Source organism: Sardina pilchardus, chromosome 2 (assembly GCF_963854185.1).
Source record: "Sardina pilchardus chromosome 2, fSarPil1.1, whole genome shotgun sequence".
Taxonomy (NCBI): Eukaryota; Metazoa; Chordata; class Actinopteri; order Clupeiformes; family Clupeidae; genus Sardina; species Sardina pilchardus.
Window position 1 is genome coordinate 29,142,818 of NC_084995.1, and position 25,660 is coordinate 29,168,477.

At 41.7% G+C, this 25,660-nt stretch overlaps 1 protein-coding gene across 5 annotated transcripts; it reads left to right on the top strand.

The window, feature by feature from the left end:
- The first annotated feature begins 804 nt into the window (after window positions 1–804).
- On the top strand, window positions 805–25,158 carry pik3r2 (phosphoinositide-3-kinase, regulatory subunit 2 (beta)). Of its 5 annotated transcripts, XM_062525385.1 has the most exons (17): window positions 7,780–7,915; window positions 8,011–8,201; window positions 8,908–9,681; window positions 14,912–15,004; window positions 15,623–15,706; window positions 16,222–16,362; window positions 16,855–17,053; window positions 17,718–17,803; window positions 17,945–18,050; window positions 18,304–18,402; window positions 18,577–18,757; window positions 18,993–19,118; window positions 19,399–19,541; window positions 19,791–19,967; window positions 20,717–20,788; window positions 21,667–21,840; window positions 22,145–25,158. In XM_062525385.1, exons 3-17 carry the CDS (start codon window positions 9,357–9,359, stop codon window positions 22,332–22,334), a joined length of 2,196 nt encoding a protein of 731 aa, XP_062381369.1. In that variant the 5' UTR covers window positions 7,780–7,915; window positions 8,011–8,201; window positions 8,908–9,356; the 3' UTR covers window positions 22,335–25,158. The 5 variants fall into 5 exon arrangements, with proteins under 5 accessions (XP_062381353.1, XP_062381361.1, XP_062381369.1 ...); XM_062525369.1 differs by lacking the exons at window positions 7,780–7,915; window positions 8,011–8,201 and adding an exon at window positions 805–965; XM_062525377.1 differs by lacking the exons at window positions 7,780–7,915; window positions 8,011–8,201 and adding an exon at window positions 7,249–7,779.
- Window positions 25,159–25,660: the final 502 nt, after the last annotated feature.

Consider the following 25,660-nt stretch of genomic DNA (forward strand, 5'->3'; position numbering starts at 1 on the left):
AGGTCCAAGGTGGGCAACATCCTGGGCACTGGTTTGCTAATGCTCTCTCTCTCTCCTCTCTCTCTCTCTCTCTCACACACACACACACACACACACACACACACTTGAGGCAAGTAGATTAAAAAGCAGAAAAGTAAGATGTGGGAACAGGTTTGTGCTGCACTATCTGCACAGATCTGCATCTCATAAAGTGCATGCAGGCACTACATATTTGGCAAACCTAACAACTCTGAATCTGTTATCTCCACTCAACCTGGGGGAACTAGGCTACTGGGTTTAAAAATATAGCCTAGTCAACTTAAACAGCCTGCAAATCAGTTAGGACATTCCAATTGAAAATACAGCGATGGAACTGAATTTGTTGCACGCATTCGGTTGCGTCGCTTGCAGTTAGGACACAGTGTTAGAGTTATCAATTCACTGAAATTAACTATTTAGATTTTCACACTCAAAAGTATGACTTGCATGCTCACTTGCATGCTCATAGACTCCAGTTTAGGTTGGGGCACCCTGAATCAGCAACATTTCTGTCTGTGTGGATAATGTCTGTAGGCTCTCTCTCTCTTTCTCTCTCTCTCTGTCTAGGACCTGTGCAATACATTCTATTCTAACCTGCAGTTCATAATTTAAAGCCACCCAATTGATATCAAATTACATAAACCATGTACATTTTCAGGATTAATTTAGTGTCTTTTCATGTAGAAGCCTATTTCACGTCTCTTTCTTGTGACTTTTATTTTGACATCGATCTCCAGTAGGCTACGAGTGCTCCCTTCGCAGGTCCTCTTTTTGCAGAGCGGCGGACAGTGCCGTCGGTGGGGCTTAAAAAGTGTGCAGCGCTTGGAAAGGGAAAAGTTGGACTTAAAGTGTGTAGAAATAACACCCTTGATAATAGAACGCACAAAGGAAATGTAATCACCGACATCAGAAAAATACAACAAGTAGTCTCAACTTATTATTCACTGGTAAGTTTCTCTGGTTCTCACGAAGCTAGCATGTTACTGTATCATCTACTGGAGACTGAAATATGTGTTCCACGCATACAACATGGCTCTCCTCAGTTACAGAGTGGTGTTTCGACCACATTAGTACTTAATGCAATTTGTCGTGTTATGAAAAATGGGAAAATTATCTGGTAAACCTACATTATACAAGTCAATGCAGAAACAGTAAGGTAATAGTTTCTTAAAGTCTGGCAGGGATTTTGATAGTATCTTTTAAACTGGCTTGAACAGAGTTAGCCTGCTTGCTAATGTTGCAGCTCTCGATAATACGGAGTGGTTTGTACTAGTGTACGACTCAAAGTTAATTAAAATCAGAAACAGGCCAGCTATAAGCCCAATAAGTATGCAAACACCTGCATGTGCAAATGTATTTACCATTACATGTTGTGGTAAAAATGTTACATTTATAATTTAAAGGAAATTGTGGTCGGTGATGACCATTTTTCAGTGGTTACTCATGTTTAGTTAACATGTCCGAGTCTGAAGGCTGCATGTTAATGTTAATGTAACAATAACATTCATCTTTAGCAGACATTAAAGGTAGCCTAACTTTTTCCATTAACGCAATTACTAACGTTACTACAATTACGAACAATTGTGTAAATGTCTTTCACACAATCTCTCAGCTAATCAGTTGTCATAGAAAATCAGGTGTTGGGTTGGTCGATATGATTTTTGTGTAACATTTGTGTGTTTGTTGACACTCACATGTTGGTTGGTTGTGAGTTGGTTTTTGGATTAAGTGTCTTTGTAGTCGTAATCCTCTCACGCAATTGTTACTTAATTGGAAGTTATCTGAAGTTATGTTGTATTGGTCTTGTAAATTCAGTGAGAGGCAAATCGTTTAATGAAAAATGGTCTTCATTGCGAGATATGCAAATACGCATTCTAACTGGGTAATGCGCGCAGACTTTTGCCGTAGGCTAACTTTACAGCTTGCATAGTTCCGTGAGAAGGCATATTTCACATTTTTTTGAGTAGTTTTTCTCAACATCTTAGGTCCAGTAATCTTAAAGATGCTGTGGACCTACATTAATTCTGAGAGTGTGACCATAGGCCTAGGCTACTAACGACACATTTGTGAAGATTGTACATGGTAGAGAAGGAGAATGCCACTGTATCTTTTCCTAAGTAGTTCGTGGGTCATTCCCTGTCAAATCAGAGAAGGGTGTTGCTACACCACCTCAGATTTTTAGAAATGGTCTAGATCATGAATGTGCCCCAAAACCAAGGCCTGTAAAATATTTCTGTTCAAATCCTATTTCTTCATTTTATTTCTGCTCTTGCTTAGTTGCACAACTTGAAAAGTGTGTCTCGGAAGCAATGTTGGGCAGTATATTGAGCACTAGGCCTATTCATAACCAGCCACTTTGTTCTCACTATGACCGTCACCAAACCATTAGGTATGGCATGCTGATTTTCTATAAGGCCCTGTATTTTGAAATATGTGATATTGATATCATTACATTGAAATTATTATACTAAGGGCCGTTCTGGTTAAGGAGCTGGTCTAGTGTGCAGTAGCCTGAAAGTTGTGGGTTCAATTCCCGGCTTCTACCATTGTGCCCGTGAGCTAAGCACTTAACCCCAAATATGCACCGGTGTGCAAATTACTTTAGACAACAGTGTCTGCTACATTAATAAATGTAAATGGTGTTATTCGTTATTTTTTCTTTAAATGCCTTTTTCTTCTTTTTAAATGAATGTACCAATATTTGAGTTCTCCACATAAGCCTTCACATTTACTGAGCATGACGATATGAGGACGGGGGGTGGGGTGGGGGGTTATGATTTTCAGTGATTTTCAAAGGACTGAAATGGTATATGGGTCGGGATAGCTAATAGGCACATGGAAATCTATGTGGAAGTTGTTCAATGTATGGGGGTACAAATGTGTACAATGCCAGTGTTTTACCTCAGGGACAGGAATGAAAAAGCAGAGGTACAACATAATCAAGTGTGTATGAAACATGGTACACCATTATTTTGCACATTGTATGCTTAATGATTATACCATTGAGCTATTCCCAAATATATTTTTGTGTTCCTGCTACCCCACACACAACATTAAAACCCACACAAAATTACTAAAGTATTTATTAATGACTCTAGTCTAGCCTAAGTATCACTTTTTCACAATTTGTGGGCCTTATATATAATAAGTGGTCATGCAGACCACATGATTGGGCAGGCTAGGAATCATACTTGTAATGTCCAAACATGGCCTCCAAGATAAGGCATTTTTGAGCGTGTAAAAATTATGAAAAATCAAAGGTGGAAAAATATGAAAACATTGGAATTTAACAAAAATATTTTAAAGGTCTTTGTTTTGTGACCTATAAACATTATGCAGACAAACTATAACAATAATAATATGATTTGACACAGAATTACCACTGTTCATATGGCACTGTCCATAGGAGTGTAAACTATCAAGAGACCTTCACTGATTTCATTACTGACCCAAGCTTATCTACAACAAAATTGCAGAAATTGTCTCCTCAACTTAAACATCCTGGAGAAATTCCTTCAGGAGAAGTAGCGAAGAAATCACTTAGAATTTTGAAATGCCCTGTACTATGTACTAGAAATACTGTACTATGTAAAAAATCTATGCATATCTACTTTTATGTTTTATTAGCTTACCTGAAGGGTGGGAGATGGGGATTCATCAGAATAGTTGGAGTTAAAGTCAAGTTGGCCTATGAAATAAAAAATGCAATTCTTCCTGACTTTTATTATGAATGTTTGTGTACTTAAGTTAGCAAACTTCAACACCTCCATTTCGCAGCACTGAGAAGTAAAGCTGTTTGATTATAGCAAAAATCATAATCAGGATCATTTTGATCAACATCGAGAAGATGATTATTCATTCAGTGTTTCGTCAGGGATTTTTTTATGTCTACTTATCCCTTTGTAGTTCCCACCCAGAAGAAAAACTATGACAAACATATTATTCTTGCATCTTTAATAACATAAATAACTTTCATTGTGTTCCAGTTTTATTTTATGAGCCTCTGCCAAACTGGCAAAATAATTGTAAAGCTACCCGGCAATTTTTTTGTGCTTAATGTAACAACTGAGTTGTAGAAATGGCTGCATGGGGTTAGATTAAAGTTAGTTTGGTTTTTAACCAAATATGATGGGTCAAAATGTGCTCTACCAAATGGTTGAGCTGACCTTAATGTTATGTGGAATCTACCATAGACAGAGTGCAGCACGTCATACACCCACAACCACGCCTACCGGAGGGGAAAACAACCGTTTGTGCTCCATTGGCTGTGCATTGCGTGAGCAGATGTCCCTGTTATTTTTGGTTTCTGACAAAAAAAAAACAAAAAAAACAGAAAAATGCCTAAAAGCTGTTGTGTGACAATGCTCTACCACCTGGTTATGGACCAAGTTTTTTGTAATGTGTCAAACCAACAAAATTAGTGTTTATGGAGTTTTAGTGCTGGCTATCTGGCAGGCTAGCAGACAAGTCAATGGGTGCGGTACGTGCTACTGTAGTTATTAGTTAGTAAGTTATTATTTTGTCAGTGGATGAGTCCAATTTATGTACCACCAAATCCAGACAATTCTTGTCTAATGTGAAGGCATCCTAGAGGATTTCATTATGCTGTTTTGCAGTGTTGTTATCTTCAACTTCCATTTCCCCTTGGGGATCAATAAAGTATCTATCTATCTATCTATCTATCTATCTATCTATCTATCTATCTATCTATCTATCTATCTATCTATCTATCTATCTATCTACCTATCTATCTATCTAACTGTTAATATGGCTTGCAGGAGACTGCTTGCTCTGGCACAGCCACGGCAAAACTAAACTTGTCTGTTACATTTGCATCTAGCAGACACTTTTCATCCAAAGTGACATATTTCAATTATAATACAAGGGACTACATTGTCCCCAGAGCAACTTGGGGTTAAGGTGGAACCTGGCAATTGAACCCACAACTTTTCAGGCTAGGCTACTACACTACCTGTTAACACCAGCCTGCTAGCTAACTAGTGCTAAATCTTCTAAAGGATAATTTTTTTAGGTTCAGCAGCTTATCAAAACTCACTTATGGTTCTCTATGTTAGTTATATCTACTGGTTTGTTAGTATTGAAAACAGGCTGATATGTCACTGCAGATTTTAGACCTTTTTCATTCGTTTGCTTGAAGTCACACATGCTGTGGAGGCACCTGCTTGCAATACAAGGTCGATGGAGACCAGTCGCTGTTTTTCCCTGCAGTGTGAGCATGGCCTAAATGTCTCTATGCTGGATCCTTGGTGCTTTTGTTTAATCGTCAAGTGTTTAATTTGGAGGACTTCAAAATGTGATAAATAAACTTTACAACATTTGTAAACATTGACTGGTGATAGAGCAGATACTGTAGTGTGCTAATCCTAGGTCTGGAATTAGCTTGTTAGGCTAGCTTTCAAACTGATAGGACTAGGCTACTACAGCATAGAAAGTGTTTGTTGTGTTTTTAACCGGGGGGTATGGACCATATGCACTGAAAGCTAATGTTTATGGTGTTTACGTGTTTTGCCAGATTTGGCCATTTCAACACATTTAGCCTATATGTGGAGAATTTTCACCAGCCTAAGGAGCCCAGTTCCAACTCACCAAATACCGAGAAACCAATTACATCTGATTATCCAGTATTGGGTGGACTTTGTACAATGACAGACAGGAAGAGTTGCTACTGCCAATTGCTGCGCTGACGGTGTCCGTTTTAGATGACACTTACAGTACTTCCTGACTAAACTTCAGGCTGGTGTTTAGTTATTGGACCCATAGATTATGCCTGTAGCCATAAACTGGTTAATATATTTAGCTTACTAGTAAAGTTCTGTCATCTTGGTTTGAGCTGAACTAAGCATGTCACAACCTGGCTGGGGGTGAGTTTGAGCTTTAAGGGAGGGTCCATCATGTACAGGAAACGTGAAGCTGTTTATAATACAATACTAAACAAGAGGATCATTGCAAATCTTTATGTTGATAATTCATAATATAAAAATAAATATTTCCATACTTGGTGGCATGGCGCAGCTGTAGTCAAGCCCGCCGTGTGTCTTCCTGTGCTGTGGGGGCAACATTATCTCCGAGCCCCCCCCCCCCCGTCAAAGGCCCTGCCTGTAGTGATACAGTGTTGTGCTGAAACATACTGAAATATTGTGATGCTACAGTCTAGTCTGTTCTTCAGTTTGCTTGATAAATGACAGTTGCCTATTAGTTCCATGGAAAAAAGAACACTCTGTACATGTTTTTTGATTAGTTTGGTTGTCCTTCTTTTCTAATCTGTGCAACATTAAGACAGTAGTAGACAAATAGCATGGGAGCGAATTGCAGAATTGAATCATGATTTTTGTCATTTAAAATGTCAGATGGGAGCACTTTGTAAAACATTGATGTTGGCTAGCTTGTAAGTCATCTTTTTTTTTTTTAAAGATATTTTTTTTGGGCTTTTATGCCTTTAATCAGATAGGACAGTGTAGGGTGACAGGAAACGAGTGGGAGAGAGAGTAGGGTGGGAACCGGAAAGGACCACGGGGCGGGAATCGAACCCGGGTCGCCGGCGTGCGGTGCAGGTGCCCCAGCCAGTCGCGCCACGACTGGGGCCCTGTAAGTCATCTTTTGAAGGGATATTCCCAGATTGTTTCATAACTTTTTGTATCTGGTGAGTTTACCTTTTGCATAAGTAGATGTTTTCCATGTCTCTCTGTGCAGGCATCCATGGAATGGGACAGAGTTTGCCAATTTATTAAGCAATAGCATTCAGTTCTCTACTAGTCCAACCACTGGAGTGATATTCAGGACATGAACAAATACAGTAGTCATTTCAAGATGAAATGTTCTTTTAGTATCGCACTTCCACATTTGGTTGCAGAAATGAAGGATGCATGCATCATATCCTCTTTATTTGTTTCTGTCTTAATCTTACATTGTTCTAAATTGATAATGCTTCCCTTTGTTTTTAGATTTGCTAATTGCAAAATGAGTGAGATTCTATGCACATTTTCTCCTCCAAAGTGTAAACTTCACCATCTTGATCGCTGCCTGGATACATTTACTAATATTAGAACATTTCTTGATTTGCCCCAGCTTATCTGGTGATTCCAAAGCACATGGCTGATGGCCGCCCAATAGGAAGGCAGGATTACCTTTCCCCTCTGTAGCAACAGCGACTTTTTCCTTGCACTTATTCATTAATTATTTCTGTGCTCTCTGGCTTTGCCGTTGTGGTGTCGCAGACAGCAAGTAAAGTGCTCTGATTCAGACGGAATAAAAGAGTAGCGGGAGAGAGAGAGAGAGGATGCACCCGACATCTGTTCGCTCCCCAGCTGCCTGCATGAGAGAGAGGCTCAGCCGTCTCTGTTTGGGATCGCTACCATGATCATTCTTTTTTTTTTCATCCACTTTTTACGCTTACAGTATACAGTGTTTCATTATTAGGACCTTTTTTTTTTTTTTTATTCTTTTTAAACTTACAAATGGATGGAAGTTATGATTGTTGCTGCAAACGGGCATCCTGATACTTTTTATGGCGTGGAAAAGGAGGATATTTTATTATTTTGGCAGAGGATGAGAGGGTGGTTTGCAGGAGAAGATAGGGGCGGGAGCCGGCAGGGTGGGGGGTTGTCTCGGTGGTGTGAGGATTGCGGGCTGTGGTTGGGTATGCCAGTGCCACGTGTCCACGTTGGCAGAGCCGCTGTTCACACAGAGGATGTGGAATTGAGAGCCTGGTGCGCCTGTTCAGTTCCACAGGCCAAAGGTGGGGTGAGTGCTGCCCTGTGATGTGTTACCCTGCTGTGATGACCACTTGATACATTTTTTACTACAGATAGTGATGAGTTGTCAGACGATTCCAATCGCCGCTGAGCGTTGTTCGTTGTTTGTTGTTCGAGTCGCAAGGGTATGGGATACTGGTGTAACCTATTTTGCCAGTCATCTACTGATTTTTATTCGTTATAATTCAGCCCATCTGATGTAACAATGCTCTGTTTCCAGGTGGATGAATAGGTGTATTTTGTCAGACTGCAAGATGCACTTCCTGTTAAGCTGTCCGACCAAAGCCTCTCATTTCAAAGTGGAAAATTCTAGTATCGTCCAATGACATCTAGGGGGTAGGGGATACATAAGCATAGTTTGTGGCGTTTGAGGCTTACTTCTACCTGTTTGATGCTGACATTGGCGAGACGGTAATGTTATTTAAGTTTCAGTAAGTTGTAAATGTTTTTACTTTTATCAGTTATGAGGGCATCCTACCCATTGAAAAACGTAACTATTTTATGTTAATGCCATTGCTTGTGATCCGTAAAAGAAGTGAACCTAGATAAGGAGAAATTGCTGATGTTAGATGAGAACTTTCACTCTCAGGTAGTAACATTTGGACAAGCAAAAGTAGTTTTTCGCATTTGTGGTGATCCTGTGCGGAAGTGCTCCTCCTCTGGTAATCTTGTGGTGTTATGATATTATTCATTGTTACCGTGGGTGTCCTTTGCAGTGTAGCTTGAATATTACTCCTCATTTTGTGATGAATACATGAATACAGGTAAATGTAAAGTGGTGGCAAAATGGTTTAGCATCTTGAACACTAACAAACTGCTACACACATTTGGTAGAGCATACGACAAGTGCACTAACATTTCTCTTTGATTTACGACACAAGCAAATTAAACTTGGATCTGGTTTCACAGTGGCAGTGGCAGTCACTTTTAGTTGGATGGTCAGAATGTTTTGCTTCATTATTTGTTGATTGTGTAAATGCTTGTCATTTGAATTTTGTTCTTGTGTTTGTGTATGGGTACTTACTCTGTCTGTGCTGTACCAAGCAGACAGTAGATTAAAACATTTTCTCTGTAATATTTCAAAACATTTACCATCCCGTACTCTTGTCCATTTCAGGGTGTGCTTTATTGAAAAGGATCTGTCATCAGACTAGACCGGCCTTTTCAGAAGACAGAAGTGGACGCTGTGCTTAGGACTCATCATTTTTTTTTTGTTTCCTGCTTAAACGAGCATGTTTCCATTTCTGTCTCTCTGCTCCATCATTTGGTTGAACCGAGGAATCAAGCTGAGGAAAGTCCTTTGCGCTGCCAACACTGGCCAGATCTAGGCTCGTTTACTTCCTGCTAGCCGCCTGCCCTGCCTCAGCAACGGCCACAATGCTCCTGAGCTTCGGCTGATTGGAAAACACACCACCAGACACAGATAGCAGCCGCGCCACCATCGCCTACAGCTCATCAGCTTTGGTCAGGCTCCTGTGTGCAGTTGGCCTTTGCAATTGTTTTGGCATTGTTTTTGTCATATCTTTTTGAAGAAACAAACACAAGCAAGCCCACGTGGTGAGTAAAATGGAGGCAGATGGGTTCCAGTACCGTTGTCTGTTTGTGTACAAGAAAGAGCGGGAGGAAGACATTGACCTAAAGCCCGATGACATCCTGACTGTGGACAAGGCCTCTCTGCTGTCGCTTAGCATCCAAGAGGGAGACGAACAGCATCCTGAGCGTATCGGCTGGATCCTGGGGTACAACGAGCGCACCAAGCAGAGAGGGGATTTCCCCGGGACCTATGTGCAGTATGTCGGACCTGTGAAAATGACTCTGCCTCCCAGCCATCCACGCTCCCAAAGGCCTCTCCCACCGGCCCCCAGGCCTGAGCCAGCCCACACACAGCCAGGTAAGGGTCCAGTCTGCAAACGTGAACAATATCCTGTAGTGTGCTGCACAAGTAACATAGTTGCACAAAACGAGTACCGGTAGCCTATCATCTGAGCTTGAAAGTGTGTGATGGATTGTTGCAGTTGTAGATTGTTGAGCTTGGCCTAGCATGAGCAACAATAGTAGCTTATTTTGTTGCAAATGGCAATTGGGTCCATTTCATAATCTGTGTGTGTATTTGACTCATGATTTCAACCCTTGATTATTGAAAGCCTGTTGGGTGAATTAATCATTGAAACAATAATTTTTCATCAATTAAACCCTCTTACCGAATTAAAATAGAACAGAGTTAGGCCTGATTCATAGCCTATGCAAGCCACGCAAATGCAAACGCATCCAGCTATGCAAGGAGGAGGTTTTGGCAAGTACTGGTGTAGTAAAAGGTCTGGTTGAATTTTTTGCTAAGCAATGCAAACGCAAGTGTCATGTCATGTGTTTCGATGGACGTGCAATGTGCATAGTCTGCGTAGCATACGTAGACTATGACAAAGCACTTCAAGATTTGTGCAAGCCTTGTATTGTCAACTGAGTCGTGTGTTGCCTGCGTAGGGTATGAAATCAGGCCTTACACAGGCCTGTTTAACGTGTTGTAAGCTGCTTTGGCTAGAAATCGTCAGCCAAATGTAATGTACTGTACACAGATAATTTAGATTTTATGAATGAAGGGTCAACACACCACCATATGGATCATCCTTGCTGAGAGCGATCTCTAGCATTTTTGTTCAAATCAAATATTACAATCAGGCCCCCTTTGTTCTTAACGTTTGTACTTCTTTGCTTATACATGAATCATGAGGCACTTGAAAATACACTTTTGTTTTTTTCTTTTTTTGAACAATTAGCTACCTATGTCTTCAACTCATTACTCATAGAGTTGAGCAGTGGTGATTTATGATAAGTAATTCTTCCAATCCTCATTGTTGAAAGTCTAAGGAAAATTCTTCTTGGCAACCTCACTTCTGCTGAAAGTTAGGACTATGGTTAAAGACTGGATGAAGCCCAAAAATGTCAGACCTTGCTTGAGGAGACTGTTTATTGGTAGTGCAACTGACTGGTCAGAGCAGCAGTGCACCCATTGCTTCCTTTGTATGATAAGCAGTTTGTCAAGGTTAGTGCCGTATGCTTCCAGTCACTATTCCAGTTCCAGATTGCCAGCAGGCAAAATGAAGATAAAGTGAAGCATGACTTTCTGTGCCCCTGTCCAAGTACTCATTTTTCGAACAGTTGGTTTGGATAATTTTTAAGTTCTAAGCGCACTTGCTATTTGCTCTTGAGTGAGTCCACCTTGTTCTGTAGTCTTAATTCTGTATATAACACAGACAGATGTTTGAAATAGAAATGGTGGCATCATTGCTTAAGGTGCCAAGATGATATACTTGCATGCACTGATATTGAAATAATGATAAAGAAGTGTCATAGCTTGCAGCAGTGAAGCAAGAAGAACTGTGTTTTCCCCTCCCTTTCTGGCCTCCCTTTTACTGCCTGAAGTGAACCATAGCTTGGCATTTTTTAAACCCTCCCTCTGCCTTCCCTACCTCCACTCCTCCTCCTTCTCCTCCTTCTCCTCCTCCTCCTCCTCCTCTGTTTCACATGCACTTCTGATACTGTCTCCAGGCAGCTATAAACTATCCACTCGCTACAGTTCTCAGAAAGGAGAGGCCTCTTGAATTTGCTCCTTTACTAGGAAACTGCATTCACAGAATTTGTGGGAGGCTATGCTAGGACCCTGGCCTTTCCAGCTCTTGCAGACTATTTTCAGACTTGCTCTGGTTAGGGATGTGTTTTGCTTTTGTCTCATAGTTTGGACAGTTGGCTTTCCAAATCTGTCTCAAAGTTTAAGAGTGTGTCCTTATGAATTCATACAAAATTCCTTATGTAAGTTAGTTAAAGTGGAAGAAATGTAACATTACATTACATTACATAGCATTCTATGCATATTGCCACATGACCCTAAGATTTGTGTGCAAGATAATATAGGCTATGGCAGTAGTATGTAACTAATAACATGATAACAGTTTTTTTTTCAATACCGTATGCCTTTTGCTATTTTATTTTTAGAGCATCTGTCAAAATCCTTATGTAAGTTAATTACAGTGGAAGAAATGTAACATTACATTACATAGCATTCTATGCATATTGCCACATGACCCTAATATTTGTGTGCAAAATAATATAGGCTAGGCAGTATGTAACTAATAACATGATAACATTTTTTTTTTAAATACCGTATGCCTTTTTGCTATTTTATTTTTAGAGCATCTGTCAAAGCTGAATAACAATGTGCAGAACCTAAAGACAGAGCCCATTTCCCCCAGTGGAACAGTTGTCTTGTCCGTGTGAGTCAGTGTCAAGTGAGTCCTGATACATCTGCTGTGATACCTGGCTACTCTGCTTTCCCCATCCGGGGAAATTCTGAATAATGTATTGGAATCGAGGCCTTATGTTGAACATTATGTTGACATTATGTTGAATAGCAAAGACAATCACTATGCTGGATTTTGTCTGGATATTTACTATTAGAATGTCTTCACCATCACTCAGGCTCTTGACTTAGGGTGGTTGAAAATTCAAAAAAGGGTTGAGGAGACAGGCATAGGATAACATACTGTACAGTCATCCTAGTTTCTGATTGAATTTAGCTGGATTTTTGATTCCCATCATTAAACTTTCTGTTTGTTTACCTCACAAATGTTTTTATCTCAAGGAACAGGTGACCATTTCTGACACTGTTAGCCTAGCTTAGCATAATTTCTCGGAAGTACAGTAGGTACAGTAGGTTATATCAGTTAGCCTATAGTAGCTTCCTTTTAGCTATAGTCTAACTAACTGGTGTAACCCACTTCCAGTTGATTATGCTAAGATAATGGTGTCAGCTGGGGACAGCTAATTCCCTAAAGCATTACAATGTTAAGCTCGAAAGTTAAAACATGATGGCATGTTTGAGCAAGCTGGGATACACAAGAATGGCTGACTGATCAACAAAATAGGAAAATGTGCATACTGTAAGGCTGTGTTGTGGACAGCAAACAAATAGTTTAAATATTTAGATTGAGCCTAATCAATTTGTTGACATGGCAATGGCAATCACTGCAAACTTAAGTATTTTTTGGCCGTAATGAATTTTGTATAGTATGCTTGTATTGGTGTTTGAAACAAGCCATTAATATGAACTCAAAGGTCTTGTAACAACATTGTATTGATCATAAAGTCTGTTGCATTGTGACATGGCATTATAGAAAAAAACAGATCTATTAGCTTTTTCGAAGAAGAAAAAAAAAATCTCCAAGTAGAGCTTTTTTGAAAAGCATTGCATATATATGCTTGGATACTTCTTTCTGTCTGATCCAGCCCAGCCAAGCCTCCGACCTATAAACCCCCACAGGCAGCCTGGGTCTCTGGGAATAGAGTTTACTGCCGTGATCACATGATTATAATGCCCATAGTTGTTCCTTCCCAGGGCATGCACAGTTGCAGGCCAGCCAAGCTGCAGACTACCGAGGCAGCCATAATTGGGTAATGATTAGTTGGTGTTCTCTCCAAAAAACTAGGGATGACTTCAGGGCCACAGCTGTTTTTCCCAAAAGTTGTATTTCCTTTGCACGAAAGCCTGCTCCCACATTTGGTGTGTTTGCTTGTTGAGACAGGGTGCCCTTCTTGAGAATGGAAAAAGTGTTGCTAGAATTATCCCATCTGATATCTATTTGATTTGTAGCTAAATGTTATATAATTAAAGCAAACTCTGTAAAAACCCTTTTGTGCATGTTAGGCCTATGTAATAACCCTGCTGGCTGAATGTAGAGTTCTTCTGTTGTTCACATATGTTGTTATATTTACAAGAAGGGTATATCGATGTCCAAATCTGTTTATTTATTTTTTCGGGGTAGAATGTACAAAACTGTTTATGGCATCTGGCAGAAAAACGGTTATTTTGAACATATGCCAATAGCTGCTTTTTTTGCCAAAAGATTTGATCCTCTTTTAAAAGCTAGTTCATGAATTATACCTTGGAAAAGCACATGCTCTGTATGTATATACTAGTCCAGTGATGAGTGCACAGCATGGAGCAGGGGGGAAAAGACAGCGGAAGAGACTGGGTTTGTGTTTGTGTCAAGGCAGAAAAAGCAAAGCAAAGTTTCCATGTTTAATGTGCAGTGGAAAAGTAGAATGTGCTGACGAGGCTTTTCGTCTGAACTCCAAAATGAATAATCAGACGCGGTTTAGCCTTGCACTGCTAGGAGGCTTCTGGCGGCCAAACCCTGGGCTCTTTGTGGTGAGTCTGAAAAGGAGGCCTTGGCACTCTGCCAGCAGGACTTTTTGCTTGTTCAGGATTTTTTATTAAATCCTTTATTGTGCTCTGCTCACGCAAGGGGCTGGGGCAGGCTCGGCTGCAGCTCCTGCCGCTGTGAGCAAAGGACTGGAAGAAAACGACAAGAAGCATCGAGCTTTTCTGCACAAGAATCTTCTACCTTTTTTAAAAAATTTTTTGCAATGTTGGCTTCTTAGCACTTTTTTCAGATACCGATGATTCTTTGCTAGGAGTGAGACAAAAAGAAAAAGTTTAAGACTACTCCATTTTGGTTTGAGAGAGAGAGAGACAGAGAGAAACCGAAGGAGAGACAGAGAGAGAGACAGAGAGAAACCGAGGGAGAGACAGAGAAAGACAGAGGGAGAGAAAGACAGGGAAGTGTCCCCACAGCAGTGAAATCCCAAGAATCTGAGATCAACCAGCTCTCAAGGCAGCACTTATCCCAGCAAAGCAAACAGTGCACTGTCTGAAAAAAGAGTGGCAAGGACTAGTTTCAGTGCACATGGAGCAACAAAGATCCCTACCAAGACCAGCTCTGTAAAGGACTGGTAGAGAATGAGCAGGTTAGGATTCAGTTTTTTAAACCTTGTCGCAGATGCACAATTGGTGCTTAGGGTTGTTTTACAATACCATCCTCACTAGACAACTCTTTCTAGTAGTTATGGCACAGCAGCTGTATATTTTCATCTGGGTTGAGACTACACGGAATTCCATTTGAAATATCATGACCACTTTACTTAATCAACAGGTGCAAGGATCTCCATGGTATTGATCAGATTACAGTAGTTGTGTGTTTTGAAGTATTGTCAGTTGCAGCCCACTCGGTAATCAAAAAGTGCAAAAGCTAGAACTGACACTTCAAAAATCTTTTTCCTCCTTGCAGCACCCTCTCCCCAAGACCTGACGGGACAGTTAGCACCCCCGGACACTGCTCCTGCTCCGCTAATAAAACTGGTGGAGGCCATCGAGAGGACGGGTATGAAGATTTTATTCTCTTTACTGTACCTCATGTGTTCCCTTTACTGTGTCCACTCTGTGTTGTCGCCTCAAGGCATGGGGAGGCAAGCTCTCGGGTAACGGATCATATTGTCTGATCTGACTGTAGTTGCGCAAGATCAGTGGACACAGCCTCATACATTCCACTAGGTGGACAGGGACAGATGTGTGTTGGGACATTATTCTCATTTCCTGGTACTGAAATCTCACCCTGCATGCCTGTCCCATCTCAGCTGCACACTCCACTAACACCACCCCCCCGACCCCCCCACCACCACCACTCCACCTGCACCCCTCCCCAACCCCCTCGTCCAGTCTTCCTATCCTCGTGCACAGAGTGTGTCGTCCGTCTGTGCCAGCACATGGGAACCTCTCGCACACTCGGCAGGCAGTATAAAACAGGGCGCAGGGATTCAGGTGGCATGGGTGACCTGATGTCAGTGTCCAGCTTTGTGTTAATGCACGTCTGCGCGAGTATTAATATCGGCAGACGTGCTGTTTTAAATGTTTAGATGTGACCGCTTGGTTTATCTCGGTTTATCTGTCAGGGACGGGACTATTTTGGTGCCATGAGTTAATGCCTGGATTTGTCTCACAGGTCTAGACTGCAAGACACTGTACAGGACCTCCACTTCCTCTACCACTGATGGTCAGACAGCTCCTACAGCCACCCTCAACAGTGGTGAGTGCAATGTGTACTCGATGAAATATCTGTTTGGTTTACAGTGCATGAATGATCATTAATGTTAGAATCCTTCCCTAGAGGTTATCGCTTGCTGTGTTTCTTGCACGTGTTGCCCTTTTTAACCTCTTTGTAACCTGATACAATCTGTAGCAGTGTATGGTAAGTGGGTGGCATGTGTTACATTCCATTACATGCAAGTGTTGAAATATGTATGTAATATGTACGCTTGGTTCTCACTTATTTAGAATTCCGTCCTCACAGGCCTGTTTTCTGGCCACGAAATCTTCCATTGCTGGTTTGTGTCTAACACTCTCAGTTTGCAACCTTGTCTCTTTAGTGAGGGTGTGAACTGAACATTGGCGAAAAAATCACCGCAGTGAATAGGTGGGCAGCTGAGATGCTGGAGGCACAAACAAACAGCTCTCCAGCCTGCATTTTTGGCTTTGGAGCTAGCGAGAGGAAGCCCTGTGATCTGACTGTAGAATTTCTCTGCCCCCCTTCTGCCGCCACAGAGTCGCTGGAGCCGGACATGGGGCAGTGGGACACCGATGCGCTCGCGGCGGCCGTGGTCCGGTACCTGCAGGAGCTTCCCTCCCCGGTCGTCCCCTCGGCGGTCTGCGCGGAGCTTCTGGCGGCGGTGCAGCGCGGAGCCGGTATGTCCGCGTGTCGCTGGCGCGCTCTCGCCTCGTCTCAGCCACACTCCTCCTCTCCCAGCCATTCATCCCCATTCACATTCTCACACGTCAGTGCAGAGACTCCAGAGAGTAAACACAATTACCCAGAGGAATCACTTAACAGGCTGCGTGAGGCCGTGGGAAGAATGGCTGGTAGTGTAGTGTAGTGTTGTGTGTGTGTGTGTGTGTGTGTGTGCGTGTGCATGTGTGCGTATGTGTGTGTGCGTGTGTGTGTGTGTGTGTGTGTGTGTGTGTGTGCGCGTGTGTGCGTGTGCATGTGTGCGTATGTGTGTGTGTGTGTGTGTGTGTGTGCGCGTGCGCGTGTGTGCGCGTGCGTGCGTGCGTGTGTGTGTAAGTGTGTGATTGTGTTTCTGTATAGTTTTTGTTTGCATGTACAGTACATGTATGTGTTCAGTATGAGCCGGTCTCTCTGGACGTATGAGTGCGTAACCCGTGCGTCTCCTGTCCCAGACGGCGCTCCAGCGGAGGGGAGGGGGCCGCTGCGGGAGCTGCTGGAGGGGCCGGCGCTGCCCCTGCACAACCGCCTGACTCTGCACTATCTGCTCCGGCACCTGGACAAGGTGGCCCAGCACTCCGACAGCAACGGGCTGGGTCCGCACACACTCGGACAGATCTTTGGCCCTCTGCTCATCGGAGGCTCAGACACACCGTGAGTTGGGCTTTTTTAAAAATCTTTCTTTTCTTTTTCCTTTTTTTTTTTTTTGTATGTGGTCTCTGCTGTGGAATCGAGATCAAATTAGTCTTTTTTTTTGAGAAACTGTATGTATAAATTTGGGTAGAAAAGTGAGTATCAAATGTAATTGACCCTGGTTTAATGACTAGGTGGAGTGTTTCGGTTTTCCGCAATCACTGAATTTTTCACGCTTAAAGGGCTCATCCCCGGAATTTGGCTCACTCTTTGGAATTTTCCTTGATGCAGAATCGTGCAGGAATTTCCCTTACATTCCCCACAAATGCCTTCCTTACATGGGCACTTGCTCTCATGAAATTATGCATAAAGTCTCTGTAGGCTCATTGCACTATAGTTATGTAACTTAGATAAATTGTCACTTGAAAAAAAATTGTCACTTTGTCATTACATTCTTGCAATTTGTGTTAAAGGCGTGTTGTGTTAAGGATCAATGTTAAGAAACAGCTGCTCAACTTTGCAGCATTTATTACATTAACTTTTTCTTTATTGGTTCAATTATTGGAGGGAATTAGCTTGCATCTGTAATGCTGTTGGAGACGGTAAATCCATTTAACCTTTAGTTAGGTCTGCATGTTATGTTAAGGTGCATGTTATATTATGCTTCTTGTTCTGGGGTTGACAGGTCGGAGGCCGACACAGAACTCTTTGCACTTGTGCTGGAGAGACTTCTTTTGGAGAGGGTTTGGGAGCAGGAGCCACTTCCCCCAGGTACACACACACACACACACACACACACACACACATCTACCTGCTGTGGTTTTGCTTTCAGCTTGCACAGAACTGTCTTCCCTGTGTTCTCTTAAAAAAAAACCAACAACAACAACATGTTGATATGTCTTCCATGAACAGCTCTTCCCCCCAAACCTGCCAAAGCCAAAAGTGCCTCTACCCCTGTTGTAAATGGAAGCAACATTACTCTGAGTGATGCAGAATGGTACTGGGGAGACATCTCCAGGTAAATATTTTGTCAATATTGGTCATACTGAAAGGCTAGGAAATTGTTTGTTGGAACCAAAGGGCTGTACTTTCAGACATGAATGGCATACTTTTCTGGATTTCAGAACAAAGAGACTACATGTTGTCTTTGTAGTATACAAAATAATAATTGTGAAGAAATGATTGAAGAAATGCTAAGTAAAACAGTTGTATGTTAAAAAGGCCACTGTTCATGGAGTTGTGTTGTATTGCGTCCTTTTGCTTTTCTATAGAGAGGAGGTGAATGACAAAATGAGAGACACCCCTGATGGTACATTCTTAGTTCGGGACGCCTCAAGCAAAGTAAGAGGAGAATACACACTAACCCTGAGGTGAGAGATGCATCTTAACTCACTCAGCAACAGCTTGAATGACGCAATTAGTTGACTTAGCTGTAAAGCTTTAAATTGAAGCGCTTGTCATCCTTAACTCCAAAAAATATGCTTTGGATTTGTGCTGTACCTTTGATGTCATAATAACTGAATTTTGGTGTGTGTCTCTTACAGGAAAGGGGGAAACAATAAGCTGATCAAGATATTTCATCGAGCAGGAAAGTACGGCTTTTCTGAGCCCCTCACCTTCAACACCGTGGTGGAATTAATCAACCACTATCGCCATGAGTCTCTTGCCCAGTACAATGCCAAACTGGATTCACGGCTGCTATTTCCCATATCAAAATACCAGCAGGTATGCCAGCCAGCTCCCATGGGGCTCCTCTACTGCACCTCTTTTAGGGTCTGGAAAGCACATTTGTTGAAAAACACATTTTCAAATGTGACATTTCATATTTTTTTTTACACCATTTTGTCAAATAACCATCTGGAACACTGATAAAAGCTGACTGGGCTGTGTAAAACACTGCCCCCGTGTGGCAGCATGGTGAACGACGCCGACACTGATGGCGTTGTTGTGTGTCTCTCAGGAGCAGCTAGTGAAGGAGGACAGTGTGGAGGCAGTGGGCGAGCAGCTGAAGGTCTACCATGAGCAGTATCAGGAGAAGAGCCGCGAGTACGACATCCTGTATGAGGAGTACACGCGCACCTCACAGGTATTGGGCGCCCGCTTATTTCACTCACCGAAGACACAGAGACAATATGAAGACCTACAGTAAATGTCAAATACCTGGTCTTAGAAATTCAGTGTGTAGTGTAGAAACTCTGAAGACAGAACGTCAACATGATGCAATTTTCATTTTCATTTTGGGGCCAAAAGTTTTACTATTTTAACATGTACAGTTAGTAGTGGATATGAAAATGGCCTGCAAAATAGGGCCAAAGGGCCACTGGACACAGAGGAGTAATATCTAACTGTTTCTTTCATTCTTTTAGGAGCTTCAGATGAAGCGTACAGCCATTGAGGCCTTCAACGAAACCATCAAAATCTTTGAGGAACAGTGTGAGACCCAAGAGCGCTTCAGCAGAGAGACCATCGAGAAGCTGATGCGTGACGGCAATGAGAAGGAGATCCAAAGGTGGGTTCTGCTGATGATAACACGTTTACAGTGCTACACTATTGTGTGTCATGTGCGTCATCATCTGACAATACTGACAATTCGGTTCATCATCTTTGTAGAAGCTTGTGACTTTGAGGTCAAAGTTTAATGCAAACTAACAGCTGCCGATTGCCGTGCTGTTTGCATGTCTCTTCCATTACTATTGTTGCTGTAATACACCTATCAGGAAGACGTCTCAGGAACATCTCTGTGCTGTTTCTCCTGCAGAATTCAGAGCAACTCTGAGAAACTGAAGTCCAGAGTGACAGAGATTCATGAGAGCAAGATGAAGCTGGAGCAGGACCTGAAGAAACAGGCGACGGACTACCGTGAGATCGACAAGAAGATGAACAGCCTGAAGCCTGACCTGATGCAGTTGAGGAAGCTGCGGGACCAGTACCTGGTGTAAGATGCCCTTGGTCTTTGCTCACCCAAACACACTGGTGTACAGTAAATGGGAGTTTATGTGTATTTATATAAAACATTTTTCAGAGGCATCAGAGAGTGCATCTCAGGTCTTGAATATTTGCAACTCTTGGCTTAAAGCACTCCTGCGTGCAGCAAAAAAGACTAACGTTTTGATGGTTACATCTTCATGTCCTTTTTTCTATCTAAAGATGTTTGCTTGTGTTTTACAAATATGTAATGATCACATATTTGCAAGCAATACATGATTTACCACTTTGCATCAGGGAAATTCTGATAACAACTCGAGTCCATTACACCAACCTACAGGAGCGTTAACACAATTGAACTTAGTCTATGCAACTGGAGTCCCAAAGCTATATAGACTGTAAAATGTGGAATATTCTTTAGAAGTAAATGGGAAAACAATTAGCATAACTCATACTATGCAGGCCGAATCTCATTGCAAATAGATTTAGCCTAGGAGGCTTGGAAAGTCGCAACAAAAGCCCCTGATTGGATGCATCCTGCCATTTATTGGTATGTGTAAGTCTCGCTGAAAGGCTTTGAGATTTTCACTGACAAGTTAACTACTAGTTGACTAGTGCAAACTGTAGAGCGACTGGACAACTTGAACTTGAAAGTCATGCAGTGTGAACTTGGCCTTATCAGCTGCTTGACCGGTGCAGGGTCATGTCATTTCCCATGGATGGTGCTGATCCTGATGATGTGTTCTCTTGGTCTCATAGTTGGCTCACGCAGAAAGGCGCAAGACAGAGGAGGATCAACGAGTGGCTTGGGATCAGGAATGAAACTGAGGAGTGAGTGCCTCTTCTTGCTGTCTGCCTTCTCTCTCTCTCTCTCTCTCTCTCTCTCCCTCTCTCTCAATTCAATTTCGATATGCTTTATTGGCACGACAAACCATATGATGATTTGGCAAAGCGTTTACAGGAATAATAATAAATAAAAAATAAATATATAAACAAACATATACAGTACAAACATTACAAACATTGTTACACTTCGTCGATACACTGTATACGTGTGTGCGTGTGTGTGTGTGTGTGTGTGTGTGTGTGTGGGGGGGGGGGTGGTTGGTTAGGCGTGTTGCTCAGTTGTCATTCCTCTTTCTGTCGCAATTGTATGTGTAGTGTACAGCTCGTATTGCACAATCTTCCACTTCTCATTTCATTTTTTGTGGTCTTCGATCTCAGAGAATTTTGGATATAGAGATTGAAATTTGGGGTAGAATTTGGAGCGCATTTCCTTGTAGTTTGGGCAGCTAGTGAGAAAGTGTAATTCTGAATCAATTTCTTTTTTGTCACAGTACACGCACAGCCTGTTTTCTTCAGGCGTCCACATCTGCCTGCGTCTGCCTATTTCTATTGCCAGACTGTGGTTGCTGAGCCTGTATCTTGTCATTGTTTTACTTAAGTTGGTGTCTCACCATTGTTAAGTCTTTTGCTATCTATCTCTCTCTTTTTCTCTCTTTCTCTATTTTTTCTGTGTTGTTTTCCTTTCCCTAAATTGGCATAAGTTACATATTTACTATTTCGATTGAAAAATGTATTGGTTTTTGATTGGTCAAGAGGCACTCCATGAACAGGGAAAACATGATCAATCCCAGCTGTGGGGATGTGTTGTCAGTATGGGAGACCTGTATGATTTGCTCACCCTTTGTTCCTTGTCATACACTCAGCTTTTACTCGTTGGTGGACGACGAGGACGACCAGTCTCACCAGGATGAGCGCACCTGGTATGTGGGGGACATCAAACGTTCGTACGCTGAAGAGCTGCTTCGGGGCAAGCGTGACGGAACCTTCCTGATCCGCGAGAGTCAGACGCAGAAGGGCTCGCTCGCCTGCTCAGTTGTGTAAGTCACGCACCAGACCGACATTTGTCAGTTGATCAGTCTGTATCTGTAATCCCTCTGGTCACCAGGGCTACTCTGGTCTTTGCATCACAATTTGCGCCTGTGCAGTGGAGGGGGACGTCTACCAGGAAGTCAGTAGAAATTTAGCCCATTCCACTGCTCGAAGGCTGCAGGTTATCAGAGAAATGTAAACAACATTCTTCAACACACACACACAAACACACACACACACACACACACACACACACAGAGGCTGGACCTGCCCTTACGTGACCCTTGAGTGTTTTCTTCTCCCCTCCTGCAGGATGGACGGTGAGGTGAAACACTGCGTGATTTACAAGACTGCTACGGGCTACGGGTTCGCCGAGCCTTACAACCTGTACAGCTCCCTCAGAAACCTGGTGCTTCACTACAGGCACACCTCCCTCGTCCAGCACAACGACTCGCTGAATGTAACACTCGCCTACCCAGTGCTTGCGCCACCGCCAAGATGAACACGGTACCCAGCAGCGGAGAGGGGTGGCGCACACAAGCATGGCAAAGTGCACAGTGATTCAGTAGCTAAGAGTTCATAGCAAAATCTCTTACGTTGGCAAAGAAATAGTGACAAAGCACAAAAGAAAATCTGAACGTAGGTATCTGTAGACAAAAAGAGAGAGTGAGCGAATGTGAAGATAAATGTGTGGCTTTTATTCCAGCCCGTCGTGTTCTATATTAGACAAAAGCAGCCGCGGCAATAATCCTAGCATGTGTGCTGGCTGAGGTACTCTGTTGTCATAGAAAATACAGTTGCAGGCATTTTTTTTTTTTTTTTTTCACAGAGAGAGAACTGTAGTCATACAGTATGTTACTTCTTCCGAAAGACTGACAGAGTTCTATGTCTTGTTGTGCTCCGTCTTGGGGCTTTTTTTTTGTTTTCCTATTCCGTAAAAGCTTGATTATGTGCCATTAAGCTAGACTTGACTTACTATGTGAATGGAATGGACATGGATGGGACAGTTTGGTGAATGGATGAGACTGAGGAGAAGAGAGTGCTGCAGCTTTAGAATGAAATGTGTATTTGAACTCTGACACTGCTGTGGGTTTTTGAGTGTGTGCATATGTGTGTGTCTGTGAACACACCGGTTGATACATGTGATGTTTTTGGTTCACCTTAGTAGTGGACTCCTTACACGTGATTTTATGAAGATGTGAAAAGGGTGAATGACAGTAGTTTCACATGTCTCGACCAACACCCCCCCCCCCCCACCCACCCACCTTTTTAATATGCGTATAATCTAACGCTACTCAAACAAATGCCGCCATATTTTGTAGATATCCATTCATTTGTGTTAAATACCCTCAGAGGATGTTTTTGTTTATTTAGGTCTACCGCCTAGTAGCTTTGCATGACCACGGTAACGGGCAGTTTTTTTAAAAAAACATCATGAGAAGTGTCATCCTATTCTAATATTCTTAAGATTTAACAAAAATCTTAGAGCACTCTGCTGAAACTTGTTTAGCAGGCACAAAATGGCTTTCAATAGTTCTTCTAAACCCTGCTGTGTTGCACCCTCCCCCAAGATTTGACGGAAATACAATAAGTATTACCACTGGTCGAAGAGTCCCTGTGACAAAGTGTGCTGTGCCTATTTTGGATTTAAGGTATTCTCCTTGGATTACGTTTGTGGCCAGGAAAGTCTAGTCTCTCAGTCAAAGAGGGTACACAACACAGGTTGATCTCAACTTTGTTGCAGTAGGTGGCCTGTCTTGATCTGTGTTGAGTTATTTGAAAATACAGAATATCAGTTTTTTAGAACTATTGAGGTTAATTTATAAGACATGTGAAAGTTTGAGTTAAGAATAGTCATCTAATGACCATTTTGGTGCTTAATACAGGACGGGTGTTAAAAATACTTGTCCTCAAAAATAAGATTTCTTCTTAAATATTGCAGCACTTTTGGTAAATAAATGTCTAATTTAGAATAATGGTAATAAACAGACTAAAATACCTGATTGAGGTAGTTTAGTCAAATCTGCATAGAATTTGATCATTTTATTTGCCTGGAGGCCTGAGCAAGTGATTAGGGCTGAGAGAAAGTGAGATATTCATAAAGTGCCTTGAGCCTTTGTACAGTCTCAGAGAAAAAAGTCTCGAGGCGTAGTTCATGACTTTGTATGTGGGTTTTGTTTTAGAGATTTTTGAAGGGATATACTGTAGGTGTGGTCACTGTTACTTGTTGTTACTGAGAGCACTATGCCAATTTACCCTCCTTATTTTGAAATACATGACTCAGGGTCATGGGGTTGTCATGACTGCCTAAATCAGCACCCGCAGTTTCCTTTATGGTAACATTCACCTGACAGACTGTAGATGTGAACTACCAGCCCAAAGCCAATGTTTTTTTTGATGGAATTCAAAGCCTTTTTGAAACAATCAAGAGACATATAATGTGTATGAAGCTACACAGGCACCCGAGGGCCCACGGATGTTCACAAGCATACACAAAGCCAAATACCATCTACCTAACCACAGCAATTTTCCCTCTCCTTATAACCTGTAATGGTGAGAATAGAAATTTAAGCAATAAAAACAATTAATTTTTTAGATTAGTTTTTTTTTTTTGTCATAAAAAAGCTGCCTTGCTAAAATAATAAGAAAACACTTAAGTATTGTGAGGAATCTACAGTAAGCCTTAACACGTATCTCTTTGCATGTGTGATTTGAAAGGAAATCATTTTGGAAGCTTGTTGATTGGTACTAGGAAAGATTTTAAGCCGTGAATCCTTTGAATGCACTACAAAGCACAGTTTTAACTAACTGAAGTTTAGAGGTTTCTTTTTTATTACTTATTATGTACAGTATATAACATGATTGTTATCCTTGAGAGATACACATTTTGGTGGTTTGGCTGACCAATGGCTCTTTATCATAAGATGAATATATCTATATGTTTTTTTTTTCTCTCCATGGATGGCACCAGGAAGGATCTCAGATGGAGAAGTCAACCTATGTTACATCTGTGTTTTACTGAAATCTCCACAGGTCCGAAAATAAGCTAGTCAGATGTTTTTCCCACTTGTACATTTACAAAATGTTTACATCTAAAGAACCAAATAGCAGATGTGTTTCGAAGTCAGTTTACCTGTTGAGATACAAATTGTTGATTATTCTGGTGTCTTTGTTTTATTAAACTTGAACTGTCTTTTTTAATCTTGTCTGTGTTCTCAGTGTTCCCGTGGTGCAACCTCTCAGCACAGTAAAACATTTGAAACAAATACAAACAAACTGTTGTGTCTGTATGAACTGAAACAACAAAATTAAACAACAAATTACCTGGGAAATGTGGTCTGTGATGTTTCTTGCAATGTTTGCAGAACCTGGAAATTGACTGACTGAATTACTTTTACAAATACAGCTGCAATTGGTATGCATGCACTCAGTAATTTTGACTAATGCACTCCTCTATTGTAATGTGCTCTTAGAAATCTTTTTGTATTGGGTCTGCTTGACGAGAGGAACCTGGAGACAGGTCAGTCTCACATGGGTCCATGTGATAAGCTATTGCAACCGCGATAAGATGCAGTAGATTGTCGACAGTGAAGGTATGCTTGAGTCATCTACAGGAATTTGAAAATTACAATTGTGATCAAGAGGTTTTATAGCCATTCTTTGGTTATTTAAAGTGTAATGTTCCTTGTGTGCTTTTCAACATTCATTTCAACATTTCATTAGTTCTTTTTGCAAATGGATTTAAGTGATTTCTAGATCATCACATTAAAAATCAAAACATTTTGTTTTTATTTACATTTTACACAACATCACAACATTTCTGGAAAT